Below are 14,650 nucleotides of genomic sequence, written 5' to 3' on the forward strand. Positions count from 1 at the left end.
ATCCATCTTACTGATGCAGGGCAAAATGGCCATTTAGTCTCCGTAGTCCATTCAATCACCAGAGACAAAAGATAACTAGATAGATTTATTTACATTATTAAACCCAGCCTTCTGAAGGCATAAGCTCAGCTATCTATGACATACTACTTCTCAGTTAAGATCAGAAACCAAAGACTTGTTTAGAAAGACTTAACTATTCTTCAGCCCAGGGCAAATATTGGAAGAGCAATTTCTGGATTCACTTTCAGCATACATACAAAAATATCTTCTGTTTTGGCCCTAACTGTGATTTATCTTTCCCAGCGCTCTTAAACCTTTACGCTGCATCAGCTGTCAGAGGCTTGCTCAGGATAATTGCAAAAAGTGACTGCTTGCAAAGCCTCACTGAAACCTACACCTTCAAACACAGCAAGAACTTTACAATATATCTGGCACTGTTTCTAGAACATGTTTCTAGAACAATGCCTGTTCCCACGCAAACATTGACCTTGCATTAGCATCATCTTTTCATTGCCAGCAACTAAAAGCTGCTATCTATGCTAAGTGTTCATTAGTAATTTGATGTTTTAAACAGCAAAATGAAGCGAATAAATCACCAGTTATCACATGAACTGTTCCTTGAGTGTTTAATTTCCTCTTAGCAGAGAAACAGCAGAGGCACCACAGTATGTTCTCAGTGAAAATATTCACAATCCACGGATCTGGCTCAAGTTTTGTTTGACTTCATTCAGGTATTTGTTGGACAGCAGTCTAAATTTCAGTAAATTTTAGAGGGAAATGTCAATTTGAGATTGTTACTCTAGCCAGTTCAACACCGTTTACTGCTTGACAGTGCTCCTGGTGAAGCATTCGCTATAGGGTTATTATTCCAGACACATTTTTTTTGCTGCAGCACTGACAAAGAGCTCACAGCCAGCCTGTTCTGCAGTGCCCCAGCACCATGCTGCAACAAACAGAACACATAAACTCGTACCTAGAACACAAGCAGTAAAGATAAGGAAGCCACAAATTATTTCTTGCACTTTTAATATCATAAAAACAAACTATGAAAACATCTAATAATAAAAAAACCCCAAGCATCAGGTAGGGTTTTGTTTTGTTTTTAAAATTAATCTTACAAGAGGTCTTAAAACAATTTCAAAAACTTACAAAATATATTCAAGTGTGGAAAGTTACTTTACTGATAAAACAGCATTTCTTTATAATGTGCTTTTTCTCCAATCAGGATAAGGAAGCGTACACATATCAAACCCATCAGAACAAATCATTCATACCATCAGATCACTTTTCTATATTCCAAGAACAGCGCAAGTATTTTAAGTCAATTTAACTGTAGTATGCCAAAAGAACAAAGCAACATAAAACCAATGACTGGTAAAGGCAATACAGGGAATATACAAAAGAGAAGATCTATCAAGTCTTCAGTAGCCACAATTTAGTATGTGGAAGTGCTTAGCTCTTCAGCTGGCTTTGTTTCACTGACCACTTGTACATGAGTAACTTGGTATCAAACAGCAAAAAATGGTATTATTGACTCCTGTTTACAGTTTAGAGCAAAACCACGTTCACTTTACAGATGCCCATTGTAAATTTTGGATATTACAGCAGTCAGCAATGGGGAACACAAAACCAGCCAGATGGTTTTGTACTGAACAGAATAAAAAGCATTCGTATGTTCTCTTCTGCTAATTTCAGCACAAGTTTTAACAAGCAGCACAGAGCTGCAGCATCCCTAACTTCTCCAGATAGTTTGGAATTTGTAGTTTGTCTCATTAATTACCCAGTTGTACAATCACTGATTTAATCTAATAGCTACATTATCACTTAGTATGCTCCACGAAAATATTTTGTAAAACAGCATTTTCAGTTATAAAGCGCAACAGCTAATCATGGTAGTACCAGGTCACCCTAAGCAATCCTTGTCAAAGATGATGGAAACAGGCAGTACATAACTGGCACTTTTCCCTAGGCTGAAGCAATTACGTTCTAATAAAGTTCTCTTTCAAAAACTCCTGCATGCATACCAAGTCCAATTCTAACTACATATCTTGCTACATAAGAGTTTACACTGGGTTTGTCCAGCTAGGCCAGTTAGTAACATAAGCTTCCTAAGTAATGTTCCAGGTAGTGGTGGCTTTTTCTGTTTGGTTGGGTTTTTTCAATATTGATTACAGAAGTCAGATTTAAAAGCAGCCTGCATCTGAATAGCATGAAAGTAAGTGAGAATAGCACTTGATTGAAACATTGCCTCATATATTCTAAATCTCCTAATCTGCCTAGAAGAAGCTTAAACTACTATACAAATTAAACATTGAATAAAAATATCCAATAAATATTTTTTCCCAGGACAAGCTTATCAGGTACAGATGTGTGTGTTCTGGCAACTGCCTTCAAAGTTCAACAAGCAAATGCTACAGTTGCACCCATCACTACATTTCAAAAGTCAAAACCTGGTTTGTGCATGCAAAGCAGATCTGTAACACTACTTATACAATCAACAGCAAATTATAAAACCAGAAAAGCACACCATGCCAGTGTCACACTTCAACAATGCTGTATCAGTAACAGGCAAATTTAGGGTTAAGTCTTCTTTTCAAAGTTGTAGAATACAAATATATGAACCCCGCATATTCTGTTAAGAACAAACAGTAATTAAATACAGTGATCCTTTCTTCACCACATACAGAAATAACAATGTTTTTACATTATTTACATTTTCAAAAATTCTGGACTTCTTGCATTGTTTTGCAGGATTTCATATTCTTCAGGCTGAAAAATAGTCACACAATAGTTCAGAACATAAACAGCTTCTGATTAGAGACAGGTTACCAATTCTAACTTACTGATGTAAGGACTAGAGTGCCTTAAAAGGAAATAACCCCACCCATTTCACCTAAACATCCCGTTATTTGTGGAATTACATCACAAACTACAGATGTTTTAACATGTTCTACACAAGTTAAATATTGCTCATTTTCACAGTTTTCCCAATTTAAGTCATAAAAACAAGTGAGCTGCAGTCATAACTGCTTTTGTATTCAGGTTGCTGCTGTCATTGCAACACGTTAAGATCAGAATTACAAGTTCCCCTCATTATTTTCAGTTAGAAGCAAGTAACGTATATAGCTAAATTTGATTTTAACTCAGCTTAAAATAGAAACGTACCAGTTTGAAACAAATCTGCTGATATTCAGATTTACTCCTAAATTCCCAAGTTAAGATGGACAGTCTTAACCTGCAGTCTTGAAAACTATTTTAAAGCAGTTGAAAGCTTTAAACTGCAAATTAAAGCAAGAGACATACAAAATCCCAGAATCAATAATTAAAGGTAATATTTAAAAATAACATGAAAACTACAGTAAAAATCTGCATGAGGAAGATGGTACTTGTGTTCAGAGCTGTTCTAAGTTGAAAATAATCAAAGCACCTGTTCTGCATAACAGTACTGAAGATAAAAAGTGAAGGCTTCACAGTAATACACACTTTCAGTGTCACTTTTTTACAATGTTTCCTGAAAAGACAGTAGGGATTCAAAACTTGCAGACTGGATATGGGAAAAATAGTCCAAACTTCATAGCAACAGAATTAACAGTTAAAGCAAACAGAAATGATGTAACTGACCTATTTCTTACACTGTAAGACTTCAAAAGAAAAATAATCAGTTTGAAGTCCTTCACATGCATGTGACGAGTTGTTGGCAAAAGAGCTCTGAATCATTCAGCATGCCCTACATACTAATCAATGTAAATTAATTACAACCAAAGTCTAAGAAGCTAAAACCAAAAGGAAACCTGACGAGATTATTTAGTCCTTTTGTATCAGAGAAGGCAACATTAGCTTTCCAATCCCTTATTTGAGAGATTACACACTCAGGAGCTATATTCGCTGCTTTCATAAACAGTAGAAATCACTGTCAATCTTTCCTAGCCTCTTACAACCAAGAGTAAGTAGCTTTCAGAATTCTGTCTACATGCCACAAGCATCTTCTTCAAAAGAGGGAAGATGCTACTGTGAAAACAGATCTTTTCAAGTTGAAAAAATTTCATGTTTGGTCAGAATTGTAAGATCTTGTGTTCAAAATCAGTTTGAACTGCTGAGTTTCAGCATTCAGCATTACATAGAAGTCTGGAATTGGCAGCGTAGCTGCACGTAAGGCATTTTAGGAATGATTCCAACACAGCTCGCTGCCTCCAGCATTTTATTAGGTTCAACTATCACAAGCAACCTCTCACATTTTAAGACTGTTTACTACTAAACCCATGGTCATTGGGATCAACCCTGAAACATCTGCAGCCCTTCCATAATGACAGTCGCAGCACGAAGAGCGAGCGTTTCCCATGCGTGGAGAACGGCTGTCCGCACAGCTAACTTCACCCTGTCGACTGAGAGAGGTCACTTCCCGTAGCCAAACCTCACTAACTGGCCCAGTCCTGAAAGCGGAAGCAGTCACTGGCGATCTTCCACACTGTGTTGGTAGGTGTGGCTTGTGCTGTCAGCAAGAAGTTCTGATTGAAGTAGCGCTGCTTGTCGCCATCAAATTTTACTGACCCACTTGTCACCACGAGGACTGTCGTCTGGCCTTGAGTAGCTTGCTCTTCACAAGGACAAAAAGTATAAAGAAAACAACTCAAAGACTAACAGGTAAAGTAGGAAATGTACACAAAAGTTTCATTCAGTTCTGGTTATACTAGTTAGAGCAACAACTGCTTACACATTCACGAAAAGTAGTTTTGCTGCATCATTTCTATATAGACAATGGTGTTTTGGCTCGCCAGCACTGCTTTTTAATGGCTTTTCTATTCTCATCTCATGTTGTTCATATTAAAGCACTATAACAAATACCTGAGTTTTTGTATTTGAGATGTACATACATATGTATGTGTCCTTACGAGGACAGGATGAGAGAGTTGGCGTTGTTCAGCCTGGAGAAGAGAAGGCTCCAGGGAGATGTTACAGCGGCCTTCCAGTGCTTAAAGGGGATACAGGAAAGCTGGGGAGGGACTCTTGATCAGGGAGTGTAGGGATAGGATGCAGGGTAATGGTTTTAAACTGAAAGAGGATAGATTTAGATTAGATATAAGGAAGAAATTCTTCCCTGTGAGGGTGGTGAGACACTGGCACAGGTTGCCCAGAGAAGCTGTGGCTGCCCCCTCCCTGGCAGTGTTCAAGGCCAGGTTGGACGGGGCTTTGAGCAACGTGGACTAGTGGAAGGTGTCCCTGCCCATGGCAGGGGGGGTGGAACTAGGTGATCTTTAAGGTCCCTTCCAACCCAAAGCGTTCTATGATTCTACAATATATATATTTAGCAAGTTGCATACAATCTCTAATAGCAGGGAAAAAAAGTGTATCTTTTTTACAGCAAAGCAAAATAAACGCGCTTGACCACAGGCTTTTTCCTTACTTATATTCCCAAAATATCCATTAGAAGTCATTCATTAATTTCTCAATCATGTAAGGCTTTCTTTAGCAGTTGTTAATCAGAAATCTAAAGAACTTAACATCTATTCTACATGTAAAGCAAACAAAGTACATACAGGTTAATGATCTGTTCCCCATTATACTGCAGGTCAGTATCGGGCTACAGTAGAGGTCTCTTGACTCTTAGACATTGTCAAGGACAACATAACCTGGTAAACCAGACTTTTTCAATACATGAAAAGACATCACATCTGAATATGATCTTAACAAATAGTCCTTAAAATATTTTCTCAGACAGGAGAAAAAGTGTGGAGTTGCTGCATCTCTTATTTTGTGCTTTATTTATGCACAACTTGACATTCCAACCCTCAGTATTTTCTCTAAGCTTGTTCCAAAGCAAATATTAAGCACTATTATAACTGCACTTCACTTTCAACAGTTACAAAAAGACTGAAAAATAAATAAGTAAATTGTAATACAACCTTACCGTGAACGGGCTGGCAGTCCAACATATTAACCTGGAATTCACTAGATGGTAACATTTCAAAAAATTTACTCAGTTCTTCTTGCCCAGACACTGCATTACCATTCCAAACTAACGTTGCTTTGTCCAAATAAAGCCTTGTTAAAGCCTGAGTGAAAACACGTATTTGGGGAAAATGTGTAAACACATACAATGGACAACATACAAAACAATTAGTGCTTCTGACCAAGAATTAGAACTGAAACATGTTCTGCTTTAAAATTGCATAGTGACTCATATGCCTCCAAATTTAAATGCTGATGAGATTCCTTTAACAAAGCTAGTGACAGAACTGTACTAGTTGCTAACTAGTCCTACCTTTCCAGAATAATTATCACTGATTTTTCGGGGGAGGGGGGTGTGAGCAACAGACGTTATGTCAGCAAAGTATAATTTCAGGTGGTGGTGGTAGGGAAAAAGTGAACAAGAGCAGGAAGAGTGAAAACTTTAAAAGGCCAGTTATCTGCAGCTGTAGACCAGAACCTCCCAAAAGTTTCATAAGCTGTAACAATAGAGTAACTGCCCAACTCTCCTTCAAGCTGTTGATACATCTCTGCCTAACCTACTTATGCTCAAGGTGACTATGAAGTAACATGCAACTGCTGATATTTTCACATAATCTAAAAGTTATTAAATTAAAATTATAATACATTATAAAGAACAGTCTCCACAGCTCTCTTTTGGTGCAAACATCAGTGTGGTCCATGAAGACTTTCAGAGCCAGGTAGAGCTGTTTCCACTTTATCCTCAGGCACTCCTGAAGACTCCCAGAAACAGAAGTGATAACGGCTAATAAAAGAAGTTTGGAAAAAAACAAGCTAAATCCTGATCTCGGAGACAAATAAAGCAAGTTTTATCTGCCCCTACTGATCAAATCCTTTACCTGTAAAACATAGTTGCACACGAACTGAACTATTATCATGAAGGAATCTAAGGCACTTTCTGAAAAGGCCCCTTCTACAACAGTGCTGCACAGTAACATAAAATCCTCTACAAGGCAGTCTAAGAGGAACAGAGATCTCAGCCTGGCCAAAACAACACATGTAACCAACTTTCAGGTACTTTCAGGTGTAAAGTCAGTTAGATAAACAAGCAAAAAAATGCACAAGCCAGTTCTAACTACTGTCAAAATACCTACATACCCTTCTTCTTTTATCCATTGTCTCATAATAAATGTTGACAAATTCATCTGCAGCTCTACAAGCTTGATCCACATAGGTTTTGAAATCCTGGAGAGAAGGAATCATACCAAATTACTTAAAGTTAGGCAATTTTATATAACCTAGTCATCTGTGCAACTTCTCCAGCAAGTCACTTCTGTTGGTCTTTTCCATCCCCACTGAAATATGATGTCAAATAATGTTGAAATTGATTCCCAATTCCTTTTCTACCTGCAGAAGGTACCAGCTTTTAGCCAGGTGACAGTTTTAGGATTAATTTTGAATGCCAATATATTTATTGTATTTAAATTGTAAATATTTAAATTGAAAAATGGGCTACAGTTGGCTGCAAGTGGTCTGAATGTGCATATATTCAGTACAAATATTTGTTGCTGTGATGGCTGTTCTGTAATAAAGTTAATGATCAAGACTTATTCCATGTATTTCCGAAAATTAGCAAGAACCCCATCACACTGCCACCATAGTCTCATTTTTTAAAACACCTTTATATATATATATAAAAATGTAATAATTTATATAATTGGATATATAGATATAAAAGTGAGAGAAAACACACACACCCTGGATGTATTCCAGTATCAATCCCTCCAGTGCTATACGCACAGGTAAAAACCAAACACTTCTCACATCTCACTAACTTCCTTACACCTTTCTATTTTTATTCATCCAAAGGTAACAGCCTTTGTTGTCACATCACTGCACTGTGATCTCAGCTGGTTATTTGTTCAGCTTGTTTCGCTGTTTGACCCTTGATCTCTTACAGACCCTGACCTGTGACATCCTGGGCAGCAGTGATTCTGAACTTCCCATCCACACATCTATAAAACTGCATTTGGTTTTGTTACGATATTTTGTTTAAAACACCATTTAGCATTATTCTATTTCAGCATTATATTCGCAGTATTTGCAACTCAATCAGTACTTCACAATTTAACTACTTACATTTCCTTGGGAGTCTTTAATAACCCCTGCCTACTCCACAAACCAAACACTCTCATGTTACTACCTACTATTCTTTTGATCTCCCTCTGTAAGGACACCAGCCTGCTCTTCACCTTCCTATGTTCTCCAGCAATTTCTGAACCCACAGGCCGATTCCAGACAAATATGACAAAGTAGTCTTAAAGATGCTGTATTCCAGCAAGTGCCAAGAGAAACTCTTTGGCACTGGGTGACAAAGAGTATTAGACCTCCCGTTAAGGGAAGAGTGATTGTAATTCAGCCTGTTACATTATTTAGGGTAGATGGCTGTTACCTCTCAATCAGCACGCACTTGGACACATACACTTTCTAACCAGCAGCCAAACACGTTGCCATTTAACTGCCAAACAGAGAATGGGTGTGAGGGAGAGCATTAGAGACACACCAGGAGACTGGAATGAGCTGTTAGGGTACTCGCCATGTAAGTCAAGTTCTTTATAACCATAGCCTGAAAAATATTTTTAAATTCTGAGAACAATATAGGTTGGAAGAAACTTCTGGAGGTCATCTGTTCTAAATCCCCGCTCAAAGCAGAGCCAACTTCAAAGCTTGATTAACTTCAAAGTTAGATCTGACTGCTCAGGGTCCTATCTCCAGTTGTGTTTTGAACACCTCTGAGAATGGAGATTTCAGTTTCTTCGGGCTCCTGTTCCAACGTCTAACCACCTCACTCGAGAATCTTTCTTCTTAGTATTTAACAGGAAAGCCATGCTTAAAACCCCCAACTGACCAAACAAAAAACCACCGCTTGCAGACTCTGACAACAGTTCCAAGAAGTCAGCCAATCTACATGGCCTCTACAGACGGTCTCTGTAAGACAGGGCGGCCCACCGCACAAACCACGGCCCGGCCTTAGCCCTCTGCTCCAGGATGCTGCGGACGCTGGAAGCGAAGGTGGGGGAGGAACCGGCCGCAGACGGGCGGAAAGCAGCGCTGCCCCGGGAGCAGCCGGAGGCTGTGCTGGGACCCCGCACCCAGCCCTGCACTGCTCCGCTTCCCTCCCCCCCGCTCCCAGCCCTCACCGGAGCCGGGACGCGTCCCGCCACCCCCGCAGCCCTCCCCGCGCTTTCAGGCCCATCCTCTGAAGCGCAGCGGCCCTGGGGCCGAGAACCCGCGCGTCCCTCCTCCGCGCCGCCTCTCGGCGAGGCCGCGGGTTCCCCGCAGGCGGCCCCGCAGCCTCAGCACCGCAGCCCCGACCGCAGCGCTCAGGGGCGCGGCCCGGCCCGGCCCGGCCCAGCCCGGCGCGCCCGCGGACTCACCACAGCGGCGGCCATGGGCAGGCGAGGCGCGGCGCGGCGCGGCGGGACGGAACCGGATGTGACGGCGCGCTCGGACCCGCCGCTTCCGCCGCGCGCTCCGCCGCCAAAACCCTTCCGCCGGCGGCAGGACAGGGGCCGCAGCCAGCGGCGGCGGCGGCTCGGGGCTACGGGCAGAGCCGCCGGAGCGGCGGGAGGTCACTCTGCGGGCACGAGCCGTGCCTGGGCAAGCCTGTACCGATGTGTCTGTACCGATGCAGTGGGCCGGGCAGCGCCCGCCGGCTCTGGGGCAGTGGGGGGCGGCGGCGTCCGTCCGGCTGGAAACGGGCTACAGAGGGTGGTGGGAGGATGGCGCTTCTTCCTCCGGCTTCGGAAACAACAGCTGCGTGGTCGTTGTGAAGCTCTGGCAGTAGCTCAAGCACAGGACAGCCTGCAGCACCGCAGGACTTCAGTGGCTCAGACTCGGTTGTAATTAATGCGGTCATCCTCCTCCTGCTTTTTTGTAACGGTAATATTAGTGTTGTGAAGTAGCGTTGACCTTGTTCGGGGAGAAGTACAAGGCCTCTCTGCAGTGCCTTCCTGCTACGTGAAATAATATTTTTATGTCGAAAACCCCATGAGTTTGGGTACTTCAACATCTTCCAGAGTTGTGAAAATGTTCAAGAAGTCCTACATGCTTTGCTACAAGTGGTTAATGGTATTTAAGTGATCTGTATGTTAATTTGTGAATGCAAACAAGGATAAAGATGCCTTACATACCCTAGCCAATACCCGGAGTGGAGAATCGCACACCTTAGCCACTCACTCGACAGCATAAGTGCAACTTGCTATCACAGAGAACATGGTTGTCGGTACCGTACACTGTGCCGGGAAGACCGTGGATGTAAAAATAGGTCAGTGCATATGCACTGTGCTCCTGATTTTACATACATTTTAGATCTCTCTGTGCTTTTCCTCCATGCACCTTTTCTCCCCAGGGGTGCCGTCACTGTTGGCAGGGGTGGAGCACGCCCAGGCCTGCACGCTGCTGCAGGGAGGGAAGCCAGGCCAGGGCACGGAGGAAACCTGGGCTATTTTCCTGGAATGAGCTGAGTCTTAAGGCTGAATGGTTAAATCTTCATCAGGCACTGAATAACAGGAAGAGACCTGACGAAACTCAAGAGATCTGCAATTAATTACTAAAGATGATGTGGAGCTGACTGGGAAGAAATCATATACTGAAAGTGATAAACACTCGGAATGGAAAGGTGCATCTGTGACAGGGCTGCTGGGGGAGGATTGAGTTTGGGTCAGGGCATGTGAGGCCATGCCCTTTAGTGTATTGGATCACATCCAGCGGTGTTAGCTGTATGCTAATTTGTCATTGCTGTGTAGGAGTTGTATCACTATGAAACAAAAGAGACAAGAATTGAGGTAAAGAGCCTTGCTAGTGAACAATGCTTCTTCCACTAAGTGATTTCCTTAAAATTTCAGATTTTTGCTAATCCATGATTCTAGAATTATCATACTTGGAAGTAGTTAAGTAGTTTTTATATGAAACAGTTTATTTAAATATACAACTCCATGTACTCCAAATTATGTTAGTGGAATAATGAGACTGGCTGCTTACCTTTTCTCACTTCTTTACTCAACCCAGCAACTAGGAATCTTTGTAGCATTTTGCTGGCATTTTTGCTGATTGAGCAAAATTAGACTTCCAGAACACTAACTGAAATCTGACTCCCTGAAAATACATTTTCTTTACTTAGAAATAATTTGCAGAGGAAACAAAGGAGTCCATCTGAAACATAGCAAAGGTTTTCTTCAAGACTCCTCCTTCAGTTGCTTTTCCTTGAGCAAGCCTTTAATTTGGGTGTTTAAGTCTTAAGATCAGTATGAGCAGACAGATTTCCACTTTCTGTTGAAAAAATTATAGCCATACTGTATATTGTCCAGATATTCCCTAAATATGCATTTGGATTTAGTTCAAGTAACAACCAAGTGCAAGTCATAATTTCTCTTCAAAAGCCCAGATATTCCTAACAGTTTCTCAGCCTTTTTCTCCCATACCTCAAGCGAACTTACCCATGCTCCCCAGCCCTTTATATTCCAGAAGGAACATACAAGCTGGAAATGCCAGAATGACTCAGCAGCAATGACACTGAACTCGCAAGCAGAGTTCAAGCAGTTTACACCAAGATGACTCATTAAAATACCTTGACATCTGAAGATGGTTCCTAGAATATGCAGCTCTACTACACCCACTTACCATATGGAAGGGAAATTTTGAGTTAGTTTAGATCTTACAGAACAAATCAGAGGCAAAAAGTGTAGCTTTGTTGAACTAGCTGGGATCAGCTGTTACACCTGTGAGATGAACTTAGATATATGGGGTATTTTTGATTCTATTATCAACAATGCTAACCTTTAACATTATTAGTGGCTAGAAATCTTCCCAAATAGTCAATACTAAGAACAATGAATTAAAATTGAAATCACAATTAAATGGCAAATAGGATGACATATCTCCGTATCTGTGTGGAGATGAGTAATTCTTAGAAGTGACTGTATAACTTCAGTCAAATTTACTCAAAATATCATAACTAATGATAAATAAAAATGTATTAAGCTTTTAGAAATGCATTCAGCCATCTGGGTTAGGACAGATTTTCTTTTGTTTTCATCAGCTGATCAAATCAATTAAAATTGATAGCAAAGTGCCAGATAATTTCAGAATCACTGACAAAATGCATAGATTTTTATTGTGAATTATGTTGATACTAGGCAAACAATGACCACAGAATGAAAGTAGAATTCAATCTCCAACAAAATGAAGAGAGTTCACATTTCTCCCGTAGAATCCTCACATGACAATTACATACACTTGCACTCGTATCTATCAAAAGAGAAGCCAGACTGCATATTGCTCAGCCACTTTTCAAACTAACCTTGTACTGTGTCACAGAAAACTGTGGTACTTCTTTAATGACTTCAGCAACAGACTAAAATGAGGTCTATAGGTCCCGATTATCCTTAATAAAATGAATAGTCCTTAGTTCTGCAATTAATCTTGCTGGACTTAGATTAACGCGCTTGTAATTTTCAAGGGTTTATAATTTATACCCCTTTAAGGTTACATAATCAAACCTGACAGATTTCAAATAGAATATCCTCTATTAAAAGAACCAGATTCAGAATATATGTAACATTATTCAGAATATATGTAACATTACTGAAATGGTAACACCTTTGACCTCTGCAGGTTCAAAATCTCACTGCAATATTGTACACAACACTGAAGGGCAAATCCAGGAGGAAGCAGAAGGCAAGGTTCTTGCAGATTTCAGTAGTCACTCTACTGAATAGAGACCAAAGAAATGATCCATGGCCTATGTCAGTGATTAAAATTAAACTGGTAGGTTCCCTCTCTTATTATTACGTTTATGAGCCTTCACTGATTGCATGCTGCAAACAGTATCCTTGTTAACAATGTCCAATTAACAGTTCAAAGATTTAGCAGGTATGGTGACATTTACCAGAATTCCCTTAATGTCAGTGATTCAGATCAGCTGGTAAAGCAGTATCTTTAGAGGCTCTCATGCAGTCATATAGGTCATAATCGCTATTCTCTAAGACCATGAATCTTTTTGAATCGTTCTTGCAAAACAGGATTCTCAACTTTTGTTAAAGTTACCAATGTGTAGTAATGTTACCCAGATGTATAGAAGTTTAAGGAACTGTCCTAAAACAAGGGGAGCGACTGACACTAGCCAAATCCAGACAGGTTCTAATTAACGGGATGCCTATGAAGTTGTGTCATGACTCAGTATTTGAGGGTTTTGCCCAAGCAAGGGCTGAACGAGAGAACTCAAAGATCTGATCTATTGATTTTAATGGGAACTGGGAGTAGGTCTCAGGTGCTCAGCACATTCACACTTTGACCTATATGCTGGATACAAAAATACTGCTAAAGCTGGAGTTTGGTTTTGTTAAACTACACTGGACTTAAGAAGGCCTGGTTTGGCCAGATCATTGTCAACATAAAAGACATATTACTCTGGATAGACCCAGGCAGTATCTGTGTTTGTTACAATCACATGGGGACTCTGTACTACACACCACTCCACCTCAAATTCCTGTTGTACCAGAACTGGAGGAATGTAATGACTCTTATCCTGATAAACACCCCTCCTGTTTTTTAAAGAAAAACAGGACTTGCTACATATTGACGTGGTAACTCTGACCCACTGGGATATGGTGAGATCAAGTACAAATAACTGTTCTATTTTAATTTGTGTCAAAGCACTCCCAAGTGGGGATAAATTTTCAGAACAGGTCAGTTCAAAGTGTCACCACAGTTACTAGTTAAAAAAATTTTAAAATCCTATCCATTTCATTAGGTAATGAAACAGTATTTGAGCTCTTATGAAAACCTGGCCGTATGTAAGTAAAACCTAGGTAAACATATTGGTATTACAGTGGACACGATGATAGTTAAATGTAGCAATCTGATAGCTGAAGTATGTATATGTGCACACAGACGTATACTAGAGGGAGGGAGCCTATAGTCTCACCTTTAAGGCTTGTAAGATAGTTCAGTTTGCACTTGTCCTTTTATCTCAAAATTTTAGACTGAAATTTTGATGATGGCTTCAGCAGTATACTGCATTACTCAGCAGTGTAGTATCAGCTCCCAGCTGTGTCCTGTATAAACAAAACAAAAATGTTGCAAGTAGCTATTATCAAGATACCTGAAGTATGAAATACCTATACAATGCCTTGCATCATACTCATCAGCTGATAAGGATTTTACAAGCATCACTTGCAGCACATGACCATGGTTTCCTTTTAACTTGTGTGCAGCTGAACCAGCACACTCCATAATCATTTCTCCTTGGGGCTGCAAGCATTGTAGCTGCAATAGTTCGGCTGATCCTTTTTCTTGTCTCCATCTAGTACTGCTCAGTGTTCACTAAAGCCTGGAAAGAAGAATGCCTTTTTTGTATTCAGTTTTCCCTTTTCATAACTTGCCCTTACACAGCCAGATTGCAATTTGAAGAAAAATTCTGTCTATAAAATACTGGGAAGCATCTTCAGTTTTGGAACACTAGTAAAATGAGCCCAATTTTAGACCTCGCCCTAGGAGACATTTATCAGAGACAGGACAAGAAGACTTCAATTTCATATGGCAGTAGCACTTTGCTTCCCAAAGTTATAGAAAAATAGAAGGAAAAATCTGAGCTACAACACAACTTCTAAATGTGTTCTAAATTGCACTAGGGGTCCATCAGAATCTAAAAAAAAAAGGTACT

The 14,650-nt window shown here is 40.5% G+C and overlaps 1 protein-coding gene and 1 long non-coding RNA gene across 3 annotated transcripts in view; both read right to left on the reverse strand.

Moving 5' to 3' along the window:
• Positions 1-1,009: 1,009 nt before the first annotated feature.
• NXT2 (nuclear transport factor 2 like export factor 2) lies at positions 1,010-9,432 on the reverse strand. 2 transcript variants are annotated; one of them, XM_074882400.1, is made up of 4 exons: positions 9,363-9,432; positions 7,084-7,170; positions 5,906-6,050; positions 1,010-4,594 (listed from the first exon to the last, which is right to left on the reverse strand). In XM_074882400.1, the coding sequence occupies exons 1-4, from the start codon at positions 9,375-9,377 to the stop codon at positions 4,416-4,418; spliced, it is 426 nt and encodes a 141-aa protein (XP_074738501.1). In that variant the 5' UTR covers positions 9,378-9,432; the 3' UTR covers positions 1,010-4,415. The 2 variants fall into 2 exon arrangements, with proteins under 2 accessions (XP_074738501.1, XP_074738500.1); XM_074882399.1 differs by lacking the exon at positions 9,363-9,432 and having other exon boundaries at positions 7,084-7,203.
• Positions 9,433-12,074: 2,642 nt separating this feature from the next.
• LOC141949070 (uncharacterized) overlaps positions 12,075-14,650 on the reverse strand; it is a 68,315-nt gene continuing 65,739 nt past the window's right edge. The window contains exon 4 of the long non-coding RNA XR_012630652.1: positions 12,075-14,042. This is a non-coding gene — a long non-coding RNA (uncharacterized LOC141949070). The remainder of the gene's footprint in view (positions 14,043-14,650) is intronic.

This window comes from Strix uralensis, chromosome 13 (assembly GCF_047716275.1).
Source record: "Strix uralensis isolate ZFMK-TIS-50842 chromosome 13, bStrUra1, whole genome shotgun sequence".
NCBI classification, from domain to species: domain Eukaryota; kingdom Metazoa; phylum Chordata; class Aves; order Strigiformes; family Strigidae; genus Strix; species Strix uralensis.

Excerpts from the sequence above, each read along its gene's own strand:
- NXT2 (XM_074882399.1), bottom strand. The coding sequence starts at position 7,188 with ATGATTCCTTCTCTCCAGGATTTCAAAACCTATGTGGATCAAGCTTGT. Across the intron at positions 6,051-7,083 it reads CAATGGATAAAAGAAGAAGG|GCTTTAACAAGGCTTTATTT; the intron begins GTATGTAGGTAT and ends GTTTTCACTCAG. Across the intron at positions 4,595-5,905 it reads GGACTGCCAGCCCGTTCACG|AGCAAGCTACTCAAGGCCAG; the intron begins GTAAGGTTGTAT and ends GTCCTTGTGAAG.